This window comes from Liolophura sinensis, chromosome 7 (genome assembly GCF_032854445.1).
Source record: "Liolophura sinensis isolate JHLJ2023 chromosome 7, CUHK_Ljap_v2, whole genome shotgun sequence".
Taxonomy (NCBI): Eukaryota; Metazoa; Mollusca; class Polyplacophora; order Chitonida; family Chitonidae; genus Liolophura; species Liolophura sinensis.
In genome coordinates, this window is record NC_088301.1 from 44,690,602 (window position 1) to 44,713,875 (window position 23,274).

General features: G+C 36.7%; 2 protein-coding genes across 2 annotated transcripts in view; one reads left to right on the top strand and one right to left on the bottom strand.

Moving 5' to 3' along the window:
- Nucleotides 1-21,707, bottom strand: part of LOC135470951 (ELKS/Rab6-interacting/CAST family member 1-like) — a 42,365-nt gene extending 20,658 nt beyond the window's left edge. Inside the window, 3 exon segments of the mRNA XM_064750001.1 lie at nt 2,172-2,270; nt 3,451-3,858; nt 20,192-21,707. Coding sequence (XP_064606071.1) covers nt 2,172-2,270; nt 3,451-3,858; nt 20,192-21,211 — 1,527 coding nt within the window. The 5' untranslated portion in view covers nt 21,212-21,707.
- Nucleotides 21,708-22,824: 1,117 nt separating this feature from the next.
- The window catches only part of LOC135471666 (DNA repair protein RAD52 homolog), a 6,663-nt gene continuing 6,213 nt past the window's right edge, over nt 22,825-23,274 (top strand). Inside the window, 1 exon segment of the mRNA XM_064750978.1 lies at nt 22,825-22,887. Within this exon segment, the coding sequence (XP_064607048.1) occupies nt 22,852-22,887 (36 nt within the window). The 5' untranslated portion in view covers nt 22,825-22,851.

Below are 23,274 nucleotides of genomic sequence, written 5' to 3' on the forward strand. Positions count from 1 at the left end.
AACCATGCACAATTTCGTTTGATAGGTGAATAATTACTGTCAAAACTAGTCGCATCAAAGATGGCCTGCTTTTATCAGCCACATATTCTATACACAATCCATATAAAACTGTGATGTGCCATAAATTCATGCATCAAATACTCCCACGCGTTTGCAATTATGTAAGTTTTGATGAGGAGCTGATATTTTATGACAGTCTACTGTCTTCTCAACTATTAAATGTATCTCTAGGGTAAATGTTATATGCTGTATAAATGTTTCTCGTAACTTCTGACTAAGGCTAGCATGTTGTCTTCATCATATAATCTTCATACATGCCTTTCTTTGTATAATGTCTTACATGTCTTTGGATACAGTGATAGCTTTCTCCAGTAAGTGAAGGTTCTCAACTTTGTTTACACATTTACGCCTCATAGATATAATTATACAGATATTACCAAATTTTAAGTCTTTTTTACAAAGATATTTAGTACGCTATCCCAATAGATGCTTAGGATATTGTTGCACATATTTGTTCTTCCTGACCCAGTTGTTTGAAAGTGTATTAGTTAATACTGGTGGTATAAAGTCATACTTTATATTAAATCTTTAGCCAAACTCAGCAGCCAATGCAGACCCCTAAAGTCAAAGTATAACAGCACCAGTTTTTTTAGGCTAAATACAAAATTTAAGATTTGGCTTAGTTTTAAATCCGGTCTTAAATCTTAAACCAGTTTTGAATAACCAGGTCCAGAATCTTAAATGTGAACAGCTTAAACGAAATTCTCCACGTTTTATACATGGAGTACATGTATAACAGCACCAGTTTTAGTTCATACTTAATATAATGTTACACAATTTTTTTAAGCTAAATACAAAATTTAAGACTTGACGTAAATTTAAATCTGGTATTAAATCTTAAACCAGTTTTGAACAACTGGGTCCAGAATCTGAACAGCTGTGAACAGCTTAAACAAAATTCTCACTATTTTATACACATCTGGCATTCAAATTCAAACATGCTTGTGAGTTAAGTTCCACAAAATTCTTTTTAACACCTTGAATACATTTACACATTATAATAATCATACAAGTATGTTCGTACTACCCCCAAAACCCCCCAAAACCCACTGTACTAGAACATACAAAGTAAGATTCAGGCATTCCTCTTCTACACGAGAGACGTACTGCACATTTACTGATTCTGAGTCGAGTCATTCATAAGGGCCAAACCAATAATCAGGCCAGCTTGTGCCAGTCTGAATTCAGCAGCGATAGGAACTGCAGAAACACTGTACATCACTGCGCATACTCTACGCTCTGCACATACTGCACACGTGCATATATACAAGCTTACATATCAATACGAGTAAAAACTAAACTAAAACAAATGTCCACCAGTTTGGGCACCTATGGAAAATAAGATGTAAACATGGATATTTTAACTGGAGTGAAGTATGCATACCCACTTACCGTATTTTCAAAAGATGCAAACATACATGTACTGTACAAACGTCTTAAAATCATATGTCACTTAACGTACACTCATTTTTGGACGATCATACAAATACAATGTACATGTACATGTAATTTCTTTGCAGAAATTAACTTGCACAAGACATAAATAATGAAAGTCTAAAATGCAGCCTACTGATTCTGCCATACTCTTCTTACAGAAAGTATAAGGAATTGATCACATATGTGCAAATGCTACAACGCTATCCTCACCTCAATTTGTAAAAGCTTGGAGATTGCCATCTTCAATGCAAAACCAATCTTAGTTGTAAAGTTAAGCCAATTTGAAAATGTTCACCAACGCATAAAATGTTCTCATACCAGCCACACACTATTCAATCTACACTGCATTACGTTCAAAGTTTTTTCAAAACTACAACAATAACACAATATTATCATATCAACCATCACTGTGCATACATGTACACTTATGTGTATCCTTGTATGTTACATTTTTGTAGATTCATATTCACTAACTTATGAGTAACTATCAATATAGATTAAATATCATGTAATTGTCATCTTTCAAGCACTAGCACAGGTGATGCTTAACCCAAATCTTTGACAAGTTGAATTACATTATTACATATTAAAAATCTGAATGATACACGAGGTTACATATAAATGTATGTAATATATTAAGCATAGTTAACACACACAAACCATCATTCACTCACCTTGGCCTCCAGCATGGCTTGCATAGATGCAGTGTTGGCAGGCTGGGACTGAAGTTGTATTTGAGCATCATGGAGCTTGTCTCTAACGTTGGCAAGCTCCTACCATAGAAGAGAAGAGAAATTCACAGAGAAGAGACATCAGAATATATTTGTATTGATCCACAGGGTATTCCACGCTCTTCTGAGCCAGTAATACAATCTGGAAGGGTGCCAAGACATTTTGTATCATGACTATGAAATTGTGTCCTCAAAATCTACTAGTTCCTTAGCAAACATACTTAATAGTTCTCAAGGATGAAACCGTGTTGATAAAAGTGTTTAAAGGACCAAGGATCTTTGGATTGCATATGGACAAGTGATCACTGGCTGTGTTTCGAAGATTTGGGGGGCACATTTATTACTGATGCTCACTTTTCTATAGCTTGATGAAAATCTTCATTTATACAGATGAACTACATGTACAGCTATACTGACAAACTTACATGAAGACCTGATGCTAATGCTGTTTATAGGCTTGGAAATAAATATATCCTACTCTGTTCTTTAATAGAAGTACAATCTAACTAATATATTTCTTTAGCAGTAGCAAGTGTGAGGAGTTGTCATTAACTTAAAAATGTAAATCTTTGTAGATTCACCATGAATTTCAAACTTTCAATCTGTCAGACAACTACTATACTGCACATTCAAAAAAAAAAGATTGTCAACATCAACATTACAAAATTCATGTACATGTTATTGTCCATGTTCATGCATGAATCCATGAACTATTTATTTTAAGAAGTATTTTGCTGACGCTTTCAATACACATTTACACATGTGCAGTATGTACATGTACCTGGTGATATCTCCAACAAACAGAAAGAAAACAACTGCTTCTGGAAATAAATTAATTTTGTTAAATGTCCAAAATTTACTAAAAACATCTATGATTTATTCTGGAGTGTGCTATTTATAAATGTATCTAGAGGATTGAACTGTTCAACAGAAATACATTATTTATTTATTTATTTGATTTATTTATGTGTTTTACGCCGCACTCAAGAATATCTCATATATACGAATGCTGCCAGCATTATGGTGGGAAGAAACTAGACAGAGTCCAGGGGAAACCCACGACCATTCGCAGCTTGCTGACAGACCTTCAATCCTAGGGCTGAGGAGGATAAATACATGTATTCTTGTAGTCTTGAATTAAATGCACAAAAGGGAGAGACAATTTTAATCAATTGTTCTTTAATTAACTGATACATCTAATCATCATGCCCTCCATACTCACATCTTTTAAGGCAGATATTTCCTTTTCCTTTTGTGTCAAAACACGATCTGTGTGCTTCATTCGCTGTTCATCCTCAATAACCTGTGTGCGAAGTTTCTCCATCTGCAATCGGTCATCCTCTAATTGCTTCACCCCTAACCCTTTGCTCTGGAGCATTTCTAGAAGTTTCTTTATGCTTTCATCTCTTGCATTTAGTGTTTGTTTCTGTGTTTCAATACGTAACTCCATCTCCTCAACAGTCTTGCGTAAGATTTTGATTTCTTTGATCTGTTTCTCTTTGTCTCGTTTGAGAGTATCTGTGAGGTCTGGGTCCGAAATTTGGCTGGACAGGCTTCCATTATGCCGACTTAAACTACCGCTCTGATGACCCCCACTTTCCTCGATTTCCCTTACTCTTGACAAGAGTCGCTGGAATTAGCAAGAAAAGACAAATATAGAAAACACATCATAATCAACAAGCTTTCACCTGTGAAAATATGTAAGAATACATTTATGTCAACAATGCCTGCACATTGTAACACTGCTACAAACACAAGCCCTAAATAACCTAAGATTTTGTCAATGACTACCTTGCTTATTTTATGGATTTCTGGGAATTTTGTAGATTTTTAGAAAGGTGCTCTAAGGTTTGTTTGAAAGGTAGAATGGTATTCTACTGGAAAAATGTTTTAGCATCAAAAATAATATTTTATGACATTTATTTGCCTCTAACAATGCACTTTTATGATCAAAACTTTAGGTCATTTAGGGTAAACTCAAAATATATGCCACACTGTGACAATTAATAGGAGTGATAAAGAAATACAGCTGTAATACTATTGTGGCCATCAGGCTGGTATTTTTCTATCTTTTACCAGCTTTTCTATCGTATGATCCACATGCAAAAAACATCATTAAATTCTAACAACTTCATTAGAAAAGACCAGCTTCATTATACAATACTACATGTTCTACTAGAACTTGAATGTACATGGATATGAATGTGTATAATTTCCTGACATGTTACAGCCCCTTATTTATTTCCATCTTTTGTCACTTACTAACTCTGTGATAAATTTATCTTGAAGAATAACCATAAAACTACACTGAAACTCTGTGATAAATTTATCTTGAAGAATAACCATAAAACTAGACTGAAACATGTTTCTTCAAAAATGAGAGCTTCAACAGTAGTTTCCTTTCACGTCAACAAGCACTAAATTACCAATTTTTATCTAATCTATGTTGTTCATTCTAGTGCAGTAAACATAGAAAACTAAATTTTAGAATGGGCAATCCTCAAATAACCCTGCCTTCATCCTCTCTACTGTCTTATTTGCTTGTCAACTACACGTACCACACCTAAACTTCTGTAAAAGACCAACTTTCTACTCAAAGCTGGGAGTGAAACATATGGGCAACAAATTAGCTTATATCTACTTGTTTCCCTCATGTATGATCAATTTCTTAAAGTCAACATAAAGTCAGCCACTAAAGTTAAACAAATTAAAGTAGTATAGTAAACAATTGTCAGTATCTAGCCACTCATTTTGTTGACGCCACTTTGCCATGTTGTACATGTAGCTATCTAGAGTGACAAAAGTCACAAAACCTAGGAGCTCTCCCATACCATTGGTATTAAACAGTGACACTGGGAAAACACAAACAAAGATGCTTAATATCCCACCAAAGAATATCAGCTCTGTTCTGTGTTCAAAGGACTGATGTTTCTTTTAGTCTGGCACTTGGTTGAGGGTTTTCGTGGACACAAGTGTCCTGTTTTAGTGGTTCTGCTCGTCCTCGTCCTGCATGGGTGAAAGCATTTGGCCTAGCTGACTGTAGCCACTTTAGGGAATTTACCGAACATAGCAGGACCTTCTGATTGATAACACTTTCATTCAGATTTTGGGAAGATGTTTTCGTAATAAATCTGACTTTGTTATTGAAAAAAAATGCAAGGTCACAATATTTTTCTTCAAGCAATGACTCTCCACAGATGGTTTTCTTGCCAGCTCACCCAGGCAAGTTACTGCAGTATCATGCCCAACATGTAAACCTTGTGACACAGGCAGCCGTTCTCAGTTCCCTGCTCACAAATGTGTGGTCCAAAATGCATCAGTTTAACACTTACACTAACTGCAAAATCCAATTTTTTTTTACCTAACAGCCACTTATACCCTGACACTTTCAGTGATGGTGATTGGCCAAGTTCATAAGGGAGTAGAATATGGCTCCTTGGAGTGAATTGTTCGTCAGTGCCATATCCCCAATGCTGAACTTCATCTTCTCGACTTTCAAAACTTTATAGAATTTTTAACATATTTTTCTATGAAAACTGTATCCTATATCATTTTTCTATGTATATACAGTGGCAGAGTTTATGTTCACTTTAATAAATTTTCTTGTACAAGTGCTGTCTGATTATTGTTCCCTGGGTCAATGGATTTGATTGACAGGTGGCTAAACACATACAATAACCCCACTGTGATGCAAGTCTTGACATGAGCTTTGACATAAGTATGTTCGGATGCAAGCGTCTCTCATTTGGGATGCTTCAAAATTTTATGTTGTGCATGTTCAAGTATGTACATGTAGTATGTACAAAATCTGAAGTATAAGTGAATATGCAACGTTGTCACATCAGCAAGCCTTCGTGATGTCATGATGTTTGTCTCTTTGTGGATCACACTGTCACTGTTAACGTCCACAGACACAAATCAAGGCATAACTTTCAGGATTCAGAAATATACATGTCGCCCATAACCAATGTTTGTCAATGAAAACAGAGTTTTCTATATGATGCAGGGTAAATGTGTATTCAGCATCAAGTTTGAAATAGTATGTTACTCATATGATGATAGCCATTACAAGTTACACAAGTGCAATTGGGACAACTCAGTCGAAAATTGCCTCCGAACTAAAGAGTGAACGAACACCGACTGCATAATACTGCCACACAGGCGTTTTAGGTTGCTGTTACACTATAAATTTCTGCACTGATATTTTGCACCTATTTAAAATATATCAGAATTTTGTCTGTTTTGGAAAACTTTGCCTCCAGTCTTACTACAACCCTAACACCTCCCCCTACCGCAATAGGGTTAACATCGAACAAGGTAACAAAAAGCTATGACGGTCATGCTAGGTTGATTTTTTGATATGTTGTGGAGAAAAGTGCAAGTTGAAAGTGGTGGTTTGGTCTGGTACCATGCCAAAGTTTTGAGTTTGAAATTGACAAATTTACTACATAAATAGTATGGAAAATCAGGAGGCTGGTGCAACTTACAATGGTCAAAAAAATTCACATATTCAGAGCGCAAATTTCTGTGCCCTCCAGCATGTGAATTTATAAGGCATGTACTCTCTTTACCACTGTCATGTATGGTACTCGAGCGTGGGGAAAACCTCATGATGTAACAGATACAATATGACCTAACAATAAGACAAAAGTTAATTAAAACATCACCTACTTTGCAGAGAAACACTGCTGTTAATGTTCCAGCAACACAGTTCTTACATTATTGATTGGTAAATAATGTCATGCTGGCTAACTTATTTCATATTTCAAAAATCCCAGTCAAGGATTTGTCATTGCATTTCACAAAATTTAGAACATAAAAACAAAACAAGGCACAAACTGTGGTGTGCTCTTCTTAGTTGACATAAGGAAAGGGTGTGGGGCTTGTGGGGTGTACTGCTGGCAGTAAATATTGTAGCATTACACATGTATATTAACTTAAGTGACTGTAAAGCTGCTTGAAGACACTTACATACATGTACATGAACACCCCGCATGAATGGACAACCTGGCACTGTTCCAAACGAATCAGGAACCACATTATGTCCCATCCCAAAGCAAGCAAATGTCATAGAAACCAACCCACACACAATGAGTTACATTTACAAATCCAATTGACTATCATTTTTCTGGGATTTAATAACTTGCCTACAGCAAACTGGAACTGAGCTACTACCACCCTAGGCTTCTAACCAGCATGCAATGATAAACCCAATATTAAAACTGTATGCCAACAGGTGCTTGTTTCTCAAAGTGGTCTGTGCTATCACACTACAGGGGGGGTCAGTCCTGATTACAAAAATATTACGTGTCTCAGTCCTCTCTAATTTAACACACAAACAAAAAATATTTAAAATCCTGAGAGACTTTCCTGAATTTGCTCAGGCCTCATTCAGAAATCACAAGCTAAGACCAACCATGGACAATCTATACATGCACATACACAAGACACATATTTCCACTTTTAATAAGGGATAGAGAGGCTGTCAGGCAGGTTCATTACTGGAGGTGGCCTGAATGACAGCTACATGGACCACCAGAGGTGACAGGCGGCAAGGCATTGAAAAATGGCATTGAGATACAGTACACCGGTGTCAGACAGTAATAACAGGACAGGTGCATGTCACATACAATGTATATTCATACATTTTCACTTAGGCATGTACCTACAGGGGTCGTAATAACGCCTGTCTACCTGTCGGTGACAGGTCACAAAAAAAATCACCTGTCACAGTGACAGTTAGGCTCAATAAGTTTACAATAAGTCAATATCCATACATGTATATGTTTGTGAAGTCTGTATATTTACTTGGAGTTCCCATAATCAAAACATTGTTGCAAGTACTTCAGCACTGAAGAACGCCCTTCAGTAATCATTGCTACGGCAAAACTAGATCTGCAAAAAGCCGTTTTCCTTAGGCCCTAGGCCCTTCCTATCGCCCAAAAGTGTACTGTTTTAGGGCCGCCTTGTTAACATTTCTCGCTCGAGGACTACGCATGGCATCACAGGTGTGAAGGGGAGCAACTCAAACCACATATAAATCTAAATGCACACAGACCGGATGCTTTTCCTCAATTGTTTTCCTTGAATGGGAAGCGTATGCATACACAAGTACAGACTGAAATCTTGCAAGTAAGTCTGCTTTTGTTGATCAACAGAATTCTCAGTATGGACAGAATATTGAACATAAAGGGAAATGCTAATGAAACCAAATATTCTTGTAACACGGTAGGCTGACAGTACTTTGCCAAGGTGGCAATGTTGACAGAAAATTTCACAAAACTGAAATTATATGTTCGCAAAATGTGACAATGGCGATCGGTAGAGCTAGCAGAGATCATAGACTTTCTAAAAGTCATATTGATGGGGCCAGGTATATACATGTAGGTGAGAGGTACAAAAAAATTCTACCTGTCTCTGGGACAGACGGTATTTAAAAACATTTCTACCCCTTGAACAATGGCTATGCATACATGCACCTGTACATTTGCATTCTTGCACAAGGAATATAGTGGTCTTAGAGCATATAGATGTACATGTATGTTACATACTCTCACGCTTAAAACTGTATTATGTACACAGTCTATTTGGTTTTGCTATATACATGTATACATGCACATGAAGATAATTACCAAGTACATGTACAAGTATATGTGCATGTACACATAGCTGACAAATACCTGACAAGAAGATGGGCCGGATGGGTGTCTGTTTGAATAATTTAGGAACATCAGAAGAAAATAAACACACATTCTGTCTTGCTTTTCGTAAAGTTTAACTGAACACTTCATTAATGTGCAGTACATGTACACGTTATCGGGTATATGCATACATTAAATCATGCCAAACCAAGACATAATAGAAGGCAGGTACTTGTATAAATGAACATGTACAGTACATGTAAATTTCTAAAGTATTCAGTACATGTGTACATACACAATATATAACCACAATCAAATAAATATATACCAACTGAATCTCGTCTCACCCAAGCATTTATTAGTTAAATGTTTATTAGACATATTACATGTTACACATGTATGTAACTATAAAATCTCGAACTAGATGCAAATCAGCAATGCTCTGATAAGGCAAAATTATTGGTCAGCCAATTTCTTCCTTCACAGATTTGCATCTTTGTTCAATGAGCTCATTACAGATTTCATGAAATTTCAGTATAACGACACAAGAAACTAATGGAGTTTGCACAATACAAGACACTGTGAAGCAAACTGATGACTGTATAAGTATTTCTGTAGGAGATCAGAATTAAAATCATGGCTGAGTGTGGTGTAATTTATCTCATTTTCAATTTTGTTCAAAGGCTTTGTAAGCTAAAGCCATCAAGAGTGACCACCACATCCATCCACGCTTCATGCCCCTTGTTGTACTTTATCCCTGCCCAGTATTCCTTAATCATTCCAAATCCTTGTGACATAAAATACAGGTCTGTATTACAATTTACCCAGCTCTGTAAATATATGTTTTCCCATGTTCATGACATGTACATGTATACACACATGGGGTTTACTACATGAACTCTGCTCATACAGTACAGATCCTTGCTAACTGTACTTCAATTTGTGACTTTCAGGAAAGTGCCTTGAGCTATACACGTACACGGAGATGGTAGATTTCATTAAGGCATATGGGAGATGTCAATATCGGAAGCAATTACCCTCCAAATTACTCAATATCACCATTACTGTCTATTTACTGAGAAATTTGGAAAACGAGAACATGTCCATTTGAGACTGACAAACGCATTCAACAGAGGACCTCCAATTACATATACTATATGTCCACTGATACACATCAAATCACCTCTGCCACAATATTATCACCCACAATTATAAATATGCCAATACATGTACACGTATAGTATTTCATTGATATCTACATCAAATCTAGTATACATCTGAAGTATTATTGATAGTGAGTGGAATGGAGCATTGGTATACATGCATGTACATGTGCTGAACCTAATTCCAAATTTGCATGCTAAGTTGGTATTTATCAGAGAAAAAAATAAACTTTAACTTAAATGTAATTTATCAGAAAAAAAAAAAAATTTTTACCTCTAGTGCCATAATTTATGCTATAGTCCTATACTAGTATGAGCCCCACCATTCATTCAACTGGCCTGGTAATTTCATTATATTACATGTACCTACATGTATACAGGTACATGTACATGACTTCTAAAACAAAAGTGGTAAAGGAACAATCAGGTCATCTTAGGGGAGGGTGGTAAAATAACTGCAGCGGTCGTTTCGCCTAGAGGTAATCAGATAGGATCCCGTGATAAGTCTCCTATTGACATCTTACCGGCTTCGCCTCATTTTACACAAATCGGCCTCAAAGTATTGACAGAGATTGATTTTGCAACGGACCCTATTAAGTTCTGCACGAATCTGCCTGAAATCTTCAGCCAAAGCCATAACCGATTGACTATTTCCACAGGCTAGAATTTTGGGATTTCTAACCTACATGTATCGTTGTGGAGATAACTGGCCTGCAAGTATACCTATTCATTCCATGTACACATTCTAAAATCTGAGAAAACATTTTTAATAAAATACTAAAATACAATGTACAAGAATCTTGCATTGGTTCCTTTCTAGATTTATGAACAATTTACATATCTTACAGAATAAAAAGTTGAATACAATCTAATAATTGTGTCATTTAGAAATATATAATTTCTTGCTATGACACAGATGGCAGTGTGAGTGGTTTACACATCTCATCAACATTACCACTTTTACTGCAATATGCCATAGCAAGAAATAACTCGTGTTTATTCTAATGTATCACAAATTGTACATCTTAACTACCTGCAGTACAAAAAATTAGAATGTTCTTTGACCATGTTCACCATTAGTCATTTCTTGGACACAGACAGCCAATCAGAGGTGCTTATTGGTTTTGTCTTCACTATTCTTCATTTTTTTTTTCCATAAAATGTTTTTGTTTTGGCTTATCAAACCTATCTTTTCTGACAGTGGAACACTTCAAAGAGATTTCATTTTGCCGAATGTTTTTTCTGGATACAAATACTCCTTGGCACTCTCAAAACACATGTTTGAAAGTGAAGAGTTCATAATTGATTCATAGAGTAAATTTGAATTCACATTTAATTCACATAATGACCTGTTATTTATTCCAATAATAAAAAAATCAGTGTTCAGCAGAAGTGTTAATATCAGAAATACAAACATACCCTGCAGAGTCTATGTGTAAAAACTAGATTTTATCGACAAAAATGTGCACATTACTAGATTTTCTGTCACCATCAACCTGCATCATGTAAAAGCAATGAGCATAGCCTAGATCTGACAGAGGTGTTTCTTCTGAAGCCATTACACCCATCAACAAGTGTGGCTGACAGGGTTCAAGTGTAGGGCCAATTTACCCTTATGCTAACAACCTGTCTGTTTGGTGTCAGTCACAGGAAACTTGATCCTTGTGTTTTGGTGTGAAGGGTCTTGTATTCCCACTGATGACTTGTACATCCGCACATACATGCAGTTACAGAATACAGACTAAGAAGACCACATGGACCCCAGTCTGCCAACAATGTCTAGACCAGTTTGATAACTTGTTTGTACTGACAAGTCTGTACTTTTACTTGCAACATGTACCACCATGTACATGCACATGTGTCTTTACTGGCACATTGCAGATTTTGGCATCTGCAATGATATTATTTCTAACTATCTGGACATCTGGTCAGAGCATTTCAACCCTATCACATATACAATCCCACAGTGTATCATTAATACAATGGCTAAATATAACACTATCACACTGTAACTTTTCTTGAAACCAGGAAAACAAATACATGTACAATGCATATACCCTTTTCTTTCAAAATTATACTGTCCTAACACTCATCCATACCTGAAACAATAACTGAAGTTCACAGAGTAGATAATACTATAGATAATAATAATGTACATCTTTGTAACATGTAAACTTGTTAGAATTGTTAAGAATTGCTCCATCATAAAATAATCAAAAAGCTACATAGTACACCAAAATTCTTTCATAGCAGCAATATGTAGGTTGTTGAGCCTTTGATGGACAGATGGCATGTGTAATCTGTATCACATGATACGCAGTATCAATGTCAGTATTAAACTATTAGGTTGGTCCAGATTGACCCAAAGCTGCTGCCAGGCCACTTGTACATGTAGAACTGATAAGAACCACACATAATAAGGCACACATGCAAAGTGTCTTCTAGGCTATCGGCCACAGCTTGTTGTCAAGTATTGATATTTGACTACTGGTCAAGCTGGTGTGGGTGTTGTTATCAGCCTCTCCCAGCTTATCCAGATTTCTGTACTGATGGAACAGCCAGAACAAACCATGGCTATCACAAGATGAACTTTAGATACACCAGATTACATTACCAAAAATCCAGTAATTCCTGATATGTCCAAAACAAATCTGAATGACCTGGGGAGGGAAATTGATAATACAGACAGAAAATCCGGCCAGGGTGAGTGTAAAAATGGTCTGATGCACAATGACCTCTTGAAAATAATGAAGCCCACCCATACCAGATGAGACATTCACTCATACGGCATATATCTGTTTTCTGATAAAGCTGGCCTCACCCGAACACACCAAGAACTGATTTTCCCTGCGTAAAGAGCATGGGTTACCTAAAATCAGTATGCACCGCACTGACAAATTAAGGTTTCACGAAAATTCGCAAGTGATGCAAGCTAACTACATGTATATTTGTTGCATATGTACAACCTTATTACTACATGTACACGTATGATGCTCTGTGACGTATGAAAGTGGTGTCCTGCCAACAGTTTAAAGCTGTTCCGACCACTAGAATCGATAAGCCTTTGGTTTGGTTAGGTGCATGTATACCTTGCTGACTCTGCTCACAACAATAAGGCAGTGGCCCTGTGTTTCATTTCTTCACAGCCCGAGCAAACACCCTATACTGCTGCCCCCGGGGATAACAGGCTAATTCTCAGACCAGGACAAAAGCTTCATGTGAATGCAGAGAGACAATTTGTTCCAATGCCTATGCCTGGAAATCTTATAGACATACAAGAAGAATGCACAGCAGGTGCACTACATGAATGTTATTTAGTATCCCTTAGCCTTTTATTAATTCCTGTGTGTTACACATATGTATTTATAAGGTCCATGGCTCTTTCACTTTCAATGTGTCTCAGATTTATAATGTTTTAGTTCTCATTTCAGTTGACTATACTGGCACATTGAAAACTTAGTCAATTTAGTGGCTTAACCATATAAATGCAACAATGGATGCTTTATAATGATGTAAAAAATAATCCCAAAGAAATGGAGCAAGTAACAGTGGAAAGACCACTAAAAAGTACATCCAAAGCCACTTCATTTGTAACTGCAGTCAAACATCTAAAGTTGGCTTTATGGAGCAAGTCTCTTGGAGCAAAATATGTGTACAGCATGGCTGCACCATGCTCCTCCAAAAAGGTGTGTGGTTTCCTAGGCATGATGTTTGTTGCAGTAGTCAGGCCAGGGTTCTTTCGCGAGCCAGTGAGTCTGATGAAGGATGGGATGACTGGAGAGGTCTACCATAACAGGCCTGGGTTTAGGCATGACCACTGGTAAAGTGTAAGTTTCTGGCAATTCACTGAGGTGGCTTTATACACTGTACATTTATATCAGCAACAGAGCAGGTTGTACATTTCACAGTGCATAAAGACACAACATGAGGCCATCTGAACCTTTCTGACAAATGTTTATTTTAAATGGGCATATGGCACACAAGCAACTCCAGGCGGTCTTATATGTGTGTGCATGCACACCAGGATAACTCCTTACTGCTCATTACCACATCTCATTTCTGATCTAAAATAAGCATCGCCTCAATCAATGAACTACAAACAGATGTTGGCTGATGCATATATTATGTTTTTAAGGAAACACTGCATTCCAGGGTCAAACTGTATCACCCAGTTGACAAATTGGATAATAAGGGGTGGGCTGGTGTTTTCACATACATCCATACTATTCTACAAATATTTAACAATTTGTTGTACAGTGCATTTCATGTTGTACAGTGCATTTTTATGAGCATAATTTTTAGGCTAGAAATGAAAACCTGCTTTTAATACTTTCCATACCAGTACAGACATACATATATTTCCATACCGGTATAGTCATATACTACAGTATTAGTCACCATTACAACAGAATATGAATGGTTCAAAGCAAACATATGTGCATACATTTATACATGTTATGATGTAATATCTGATTATATGAACTAATGTCTGTGTAGATTGGAAACTTGCATAAAACATACATTTTGTATAACAATCAATGTTAATTAACAATCATGTTTTTTGACAAGGATTATTAGAGCAAATGGACACAATATTCTTCAAAATTGTCTTGACAAAATGGTGCAAATGTATAGTACTATCTTTTCTGAAATATGATGACAAATTAATTTTAAAACACGTTTTACACAAATTGTCAGAGTGTATAGCAATAAAAAGGTTTAAGTCTATTAATAATCAGAAGGAAAGGTGGAATCACCTTCAGAATTTTAGACTAATGGTGTTTTAAATCAAATCAAGAATAATGGACATGCAAAAAGCTAATCTGGTTTGCTGGTCTAGCTAAAACCTTAACCCACAATAATAACGTACTTGTACATTATGTGTTTGTCGTCTTCAACCAACTTTAGACTGCATAATCTGTAATATGAGCATATATGACCACAAACAGTATTGTCACCAAAGATCTCATGAAGAACAGTGGGAACGAATGAATCTACAAATTGCCTGTCCATGGCAGGGATGTACAAAATGATGATTACTTCTCTAAAGCCTTGAAGTTTAAAGTGACACTTTGGTTTTATATCCCAGTGCCACTATGGCCAATATATCTATATTCAGGGTGCATTACAGGGAGTTCTGCCCTCAACCTGCCAAACAGCAAAGAGCATTGGACAAGACCACAAAAAGCCGGACAGTCAAAGCAATCCAGTGCTTAAGCTCCTTCGCCAGCCAAGAACCTCTCACTGACACATCATATATCCACATATCCCCCATGTCCAGCAAAGTACATTCAATTGTGTCCAGAGTTCTGACAGTGGATAATTTATTTGAATATTCCACTCTCTGATTAGGACACCCAACAGAGATATTTAAGTCTTAAGCTGCCCCAGTGGAGCTGATGCAAGCTGAACCTCACAAAAGTTAGCATCTGGTTTGATGACTTGCATGTGGGAGTTCTGGGACCAGGTGGTTCTTATTTCCACTCAACATTGTGGGCAGAGACATACATGTCCCAAGCTCTAACACAGGTCTCAAACTGGGTCTGATAGTGTGTTCACAGCCATCTACATGTACATATGCACATAATCTGCAACACCCACAGTTCCCAGTCAAAAACTGTGATCACATTCTTACTCACCTAGTGGCTATGAACCCAGTACTTGTGTGCAGTGTAGATAATCACATGGGCAAACCATGTGACAACATGTTACAATGTCCAAAAGCCAAACAGAAACTTAACTTTTCTAAATAATCAAAATTTTTCCTACAGATATTTAATTCACTTAATTCAGTGACACTTGGATTTTCTTCAACAAAATCTGTATATAAAAGTCAAAAACAATTCACTTGTGTGCACAAAACTGCAGATGCAATATTCACGTATACCTCCTTACATGTTCACAGTATGTTTCTGCTGACAGAACAAAAAAAGATGTTGTCCTGGGCACAGTACATCTAATGTTTTAGCGTCCAAATTTTGAAATCCTAATCAAGTTAAAACATGTGTATGTTTCATTAATAACTAGTATATTTAGTGTTTAGGAGGCTCTGTCTGATGATATGATGATATTATGCAGATGTATTACTGTAGCTCTTGTCATCTGAGGTCAGTGTGTGAAATAAGCATGACAATTTGAACTTACGTTATCCACACAACTACTTACTTACTAAGGGTAATCTATGTACAACTTTTTTCCCATAAAAAGCACCTTTGTGATTAGGAATCAATTAAATAGACTAGGACATATGAGGTGCAGGTTCAACTCTGGTCTTGGACAGGAAATTTGCAGATTTAACGGCTCTAAGTATTCGGGGTTTTTGGTGGCAATAAGTGGCCAATGAAGCTCCTTGGGCGTAGAAAAGTTTGTTGGTAACCTTTCAAATGTAAGTGGTTTATATCGTGTTCCTGGTCACCATAGTACATGTATAAATTATAGAGCACAGAGTATTTCAAACAACCAATACATAAATCACCATATACATATGGTACTTTTTACGTCCACTATTTTTGGTCACCAAATGCAGATCTGTAGCTTCAAAAAGGAAATAAAAGTTTCATGTATGTGTACATGTATTATCATATGATTAACAAAATCCACTAACATCAACACATTTCGAAACTGCTGCATGTGGTAGACGTCAAACATTATCTCTTTATTAGGCAAATGACAAAAATCCAGATAGAGTGGACTGGTAAATTATGAATCTGATCTGTCTTGGTCTGTAAGCTTTCAGTATATGTATGCTGAGAAGTGGTGTGCAACAGTTTGCGACACAAATTACTGCCCCTAATATAGTAGACAGGATGAAACTGATCAATGAAAAATATATGCCTTGTCTGTCTGCCACCAGTGCCCACCACCTAAATGAGGCAGGTCATGGATCAGCTTCGCCCTGATTGCACAGGTCAATGTTTTCCCTGACTGTAAACTGGGGTTCAAGCCATCGCTTATGTACATTTATTTTGGTGGCCTAGTGTTGACAAAAAAAAAAAAGAGAAATAATGGAAAAATCGTCCTAATATTTGCTATAAAGTTATTATATGAAAAGAATAATAAAACAGTGTGAAAAAAAACAATAAAATCAAAGATAAAAAAATTAAACAAACCAAGATAAAACTGATAATTCAAATCATATAACAAAATAAAAAAAATATAAATATGACAGTAAGAATAATTACAAAATAATTTTTTTGAAATAAAATCCAAGTCAACGTTGCTGGCAGGCCCTAGCAAATCAGTTTTAAATTACTTTCATATCTCTCTTGGTGCCAGTTTTCAAGGTAAAAGCAGGGTTTTAGCCAAAGTAAAACTTAAAAGTGCACGGTGTGTCCAATTTTAAGCATCTCTGGGAAACCTAACCCTGCAAATAAACTTGAATAATAAAAAGAAGATTACAATGTAATGGATGCCTAATTTATACCTGTCATTTAAGTCCAGAGAAATGAGGTGTGTCAGGTCTTCATGCAAATCAAGGCAGGTGCAGATTTACATGCAAGCCTAACTAGTGACCTTATCCAATAATGCCTAGTTTTCTGAAGACAGCATAATCCATTATTGGCTGCATGACTCACAGAACATGAGGTGAATTTTTCAATGATTTGTACAATGCTGCAGGGTAATGAGTCAATACTTAGGAGTCAGGTATACGATGATGTACATTTACCTGTATCGGAAAGTGGTGGTTTGAACTGCCAAAGTGTAAAAAGAACCAATACTGGCTACATACACAATATACAACACATGTGGCTTAATATAATCAGGAATGGAACTGAACCAAATCATTATGCAAATGCAAACATTTTAAGTAATTTGAAAATAAGATGCTCACAGAAATATTTATTTTGAATATCAAAACTGACAAAGTCTTACAAACACAGAATTTTAGACAATGTTTTCACTGAGTGTTCAAATAACAATCAAGGGTACATAAATGTAAATACTCACAGTTGCATGCAAAGTAACAATACGCCAATTCATACTCTGTAACACGTGCTATGAGAAGTCAGCGTTTTTACATGTACATGTACATTGTATGTAAAAGGTGCTGTATGAATAGAGCACATACTTTCATCCATAACTACATCTAGCGTAAGTGTATTTTTATCCACATGTGTTTGTTGTCCTCAAGTCATCTGATAGGAAGATGAAACACCCTCCCATCCAAAACATACATGTTGACATGACATGCCATCTTTCCCTATGATATTTATGTCTTGCAGGATTGAAAGATGTTAAATGTAGACAAGCGACACAACATTATCAGCTTAGGCTTGCCAAACAAGGAAATATTAACGTTTATTTTGACACAATATACATGTACATGTAGCGTCTTCAAAACCTTGTTTGAAGCATGATGGTGTCAAAATATAACACAGCAGTATTCTGGCCACTTAATGTTTAATACAAACAGTTACTATGTCAAGTCTTTTTTTCAAAAAATTTTAAGCTTTGAGGTACATGTAGACTATTCAGTGCTACTTTTAAAGCCTTTAAAACTTCCTTAGAACACGTATAATGTTACAATCCACAGATGGTTTTAAGCTTAGTTACATGTAGCTACATGTATAGAAAGAATAGAAATACTACAGATATTAAATGTCACTAGCCTTCAAAAGCCTAGGTCTTACAGTTTAAATCTCTTCTGTCATACATGTGCTTTCACACAGATACATGTATATAACACCACTTGAGGTTCGATTCCCTGCACATATTGTGTAACTTCATCACACTAATCTAGCAACATCTGCCTAAACAAAACCATTTCTAGACAATACTCTCAGATAAGGTCATGTGCCAATATAAAATGTCAAATAAACAGGCAGGTTTATCCCAAACTGACAGTCCCATGATGATGTGCATGCACATATACAGGTCTGACTAAATCTACCAAACTGACCCAGATTCAACAGGGTATGTAATGCTATTATCTTCAACACTGACTGATGCATGGTGGTGACCAGCACAATACAGGGATACAAATATCTAATTTGGAAAGTGGATTGTGGAATAACTTGTGGAATGCTACTATTTATTACATGCACAATTTGAAAAGGTCATGACAATCTAGTGACTCTCATACTATAAGTATGGTGCATGTATCTATTCATAAATATCATGCCGTCCCTTGATATACATACAATATACATCATAAGATGAACAGATGCATTGTACAGGTTTAAATGAAGATATATAAGACATAGAACACATACAATCAAGTACAAGACATGGTTCAAATAGACAAAATTAATGTAAACTTCATGTTTACTACTGCATATTGTTAACACCCATATATGTATAAGAATACTAATAATTTCTCCTTTGGAAAATAAAGACAGACAAGGCTGTGGGTGGGAGAATGGAAGGGTGCTTGCTCGCTATAGATACAGTACTATACCTCTCCTGTTGATATGCTGAATGATGGAGCGCAACTAAGTGACAGTTAGCAAAATTGGGCAGGTCCACTTAAGCAGTCAAAATCCAAAATGAGGCAATATGGCTAATGCCTGTTGCAGAAATATTAGCTACATATCTTTTGTAAGGTTTTTTGGATAACTGTAAAAGGTGGTGACCTTGAAGGCAGTGCAAGACATAGCTTACATTGAAAACAAGCCATTTTATTGAATAATACACTTTCTCCGTTATGTTTGACAAATTATTTGTGGTTGAACATTTACATGTACATATAGGTTACCTGCCCAATTTCGCTGCAGCACTCCGTCCATCAGCATATCAATAGGAGAGCATCAGCACTATATCCACATGTATCTTGTCCAAACTTAAAACTATTATTCTTCCTTTCACCGATAAGCCTCTGAACCAATGAGGTTGCCACTGCTGTCTGCATTGTCAAGATGTTTTTTGCAAAGAATGATAGCCAGATCCGGATGTTCTGGATTCTGTCACCCATAAACATGATCATCATCATATATATGAAGCACATGCAACTACCTGAAATATGCTTCAATACTGCATTAGTCAGCAATCATATAAACAAATAAATAATGAATTACCACATACAGCTCAATTAAAGTACATCCATTACACGTATCATTCAATGATACATGTACCTATATGAAAACATTTTCTGCAGTTGACAGCATGAGTGAAAATTGATTATATTAACTGCTGGTTTACAGTGAAAAAAAATTTACATTACCTGAATCTCTGCTTGAGCCACTTTATACTGTTCATTCAGAGTATTATATTTGGAGTTTTCCTCTTTCCTTAACGTTCTTTCTTTTTTTAGTTCAGGACTCCAAAAAGTTTTAATACTGTTCATACAGGAGCTGAGTTTTTCTTTGGTAGCATCCAAGTCCCTCATTAAGTTTGCACTTTCCCGATTAGCATCAGATAGTTGTGCCTGGAGTTCATGGACCCCTAAACGAGCATCAAGATCCCTGTGTGATGATGGGTGAAGCATACTGTTCAGTTCAGCCTGAGACTTTGATGGTAGACTTGTTGAAAGTTGACTAAGTTGACTAAGTTGCTGCTCTAAAGTTGACTCCTGCTCTATAGACCTTGATCGGCTGACTTTGTGATGGGCATAGTCGCGTTCCAAAGATCTCGCCCCCATATAGGGGTAGTCACGGTCCAAAGAACGATCACGTAGAGCGGCTCCACGTCTTTCACGAGGTAAACTCTCACGCACGTATCCATGTCTATCCAGCGATGCTGTACTATTTCGCTCTTGTTGCAAGAAAAGGGCTTCTCTTTCAGACAAACGATCAGCTGAACGATCCCTTACCAGATTCTTCATGCTTGCTGTGCTGTTGGATCTACTGCTGTGGGTAGGGCTTTGATACGGGCTCCTGCTGGAAGGAGAAGGGATTGGGCTTGTGGCATATCCAGGTTCCAGGTATGTTCCCTGTCCTAGATTGTACACTGCACTCAGCGACTGCAATGTCTCCATGGGTAGATCTAAAGGACTGTTGGCACGGCTTCCTTGGCGGCTGCTTGAGGCACTACCGCCAGCGCTACTTGAGCCCCCTGTACGACGAGTCCTTGCCGTAGGAATAGATCTGGACATGGAAGCACTTTGAGGTACTGGCTGTCCCAGCAGTGTTGAAAGTGCACTCCCTGAGTGGTGGCTCTGTGTGCCACCTTTATGCTTTGGACTTTGAGTAGATGCATCATGTTTGGTAGGTGAACGAGAATAGGTTTGTGACTGTCCGTGCATTGTTGTTTGGATACTGTTTTTGGGACCTTTTAAAAATATTGGAAGACCTTATTTGCCTTACAAATTTGTGGTGACCTCTAATTTCAAATGAACTCCATGAAACCTAAATATGTTACGGTATTCATATGCACTAACAGTCATGATAATCTAAAAAATTTAAATGGGCTCGTGCGTTAGATATTCCTTGACTCAGTTTTTATACTTTTTCTACGCCACCAAAAAACATTTGCACGTTAAAAGTTGGTGATGAACTCACCACACGAAAACTGGACAATCTTCAATGAAAGCCAGGCAATCATTGGGAATCTGTACTCAACCACTTCGCGTTCGCTTTAGCTCCTTGTCCTGATTGTCTTTAAAATTTATCGTCTGTTAACATTATCGCCCACGCCCATCACGTGTTCTTGGCCTACCCCGAAATATGTCTTTCAACAAAATCACATTTTCAAACGAAAACGCCCAGTCTCCTTTGCTCTCCTCCCCGGCATCCCATCCTTCCAACATCAGCAGCAAGCGATCAAAATCCGACAGTCCATCTCATGAATATTCAATCTTTGCTTTTCACTTCCGGTCATTTATATATTACAAATACAATATCGTGATGTACTACCATGCACAGTAATGTTCTTCTAGATACTCTTATGTGCTATATACAAATCTGATGGATATAACAATGCATCATGACATCAAAGAAAAATCACCGATAAGTGTTGGTCCCCTGGTTTAAAAAAATCCGTAGGATCTTTCATGCAAGCGTATCCACAGGCTTTCATATAGGCCTACCTTGGGCGAATTAGAGACATAAATATTCAATGGCCAACATGAATATGGTTTCGATTAAATAAAAAGTACATGAAATAAAGATCAAATTTACTTTAATTGTTTACTGGTTGAAATAAGTTTCCTTGATTTTGCAGATATCAGAATACTGACAGGACCCTCTTCAGGACCTAGGAGGAGACTTGTCTAAATAAAATTGTTTTCCAAGTTTATGTTTTGTTTTTGATTGTTACTTTATGCCGTACTCAATAATATTTCACTAATAGTGTGTTGGTAAGAATTAAGGTGAGAGAAAAATGAGCAGAGCAAGGCATGACCCAAAAATAGTCACAAATCATTTTTCAAATCAAATTAAAAGCTTACAGAAAGTTACTGTGCTATACATTTTAGCTTTACAACCATGATGGTAGTACTAGTAAAATTCAGAAAGTATTATGATAAAGCAATAAATTATAGAACGTTTAAAATTATTATTACTCTATATATGTGGGACTAATAGAACATTTATCTGTTATATTAGTCTCAGTATATATGTATTGTGGAATTCCATTAAGGTTAAAATTGACAGAAGTAATATAGGGACAATGAATAAGGTATGCTAAGTAAATGAATAAATACATAAATAAAGTTATAACAGACATATCCACGTTAAAAATGGGCATTTTTGAGCTTAGGTACCTGCCAGTTTGCCCACAGCTAAGCGTCCGTTGAGAAAGTTAATTTCAGGGAGATTATTGTCCTAGGATGAAATTTACGAGGCACAGACGCATTTCTAAGATTTGATTGGCCTGCGTCAAAAAATTGCGCAAATATTCAAACAACGATACTGTGCGCAGACATCAAAACACCACTAACGAAAAATGATTACAAGCTTTCGTCCAGCTTGTTTCGGACAGGTAGATAGATATTGTTAAGAATATTATGTTAATGTGACTTGTGAAAAAGGAATCTTTCCACTTTCGTTGTGAATTGTGGATGATATCTGATTGCATTAGTTCTTATGCCATGTTCAATCCTCATGATTTGTTTCAGCTGCAACAACAACATAAGACCGTAATATTTTCTAACTAGAACTTAAAGCAGATATTGTGATAAGCCTAGGGACATGTTACAAGTATAGAATGATCAAGAGTTCCAAAAAGTGTTGCTCAAATGTTGCTTGGTTTCATTCAAGCAGTTATTTTATAGTCTTTCTGTAGCCGTCCTAGCCCTGGATGACTACACCGCGCTCTATTATATTTGTACTGACGCTCGGCTAGTCCTGTCTGGGTCGCCTTCGCCCT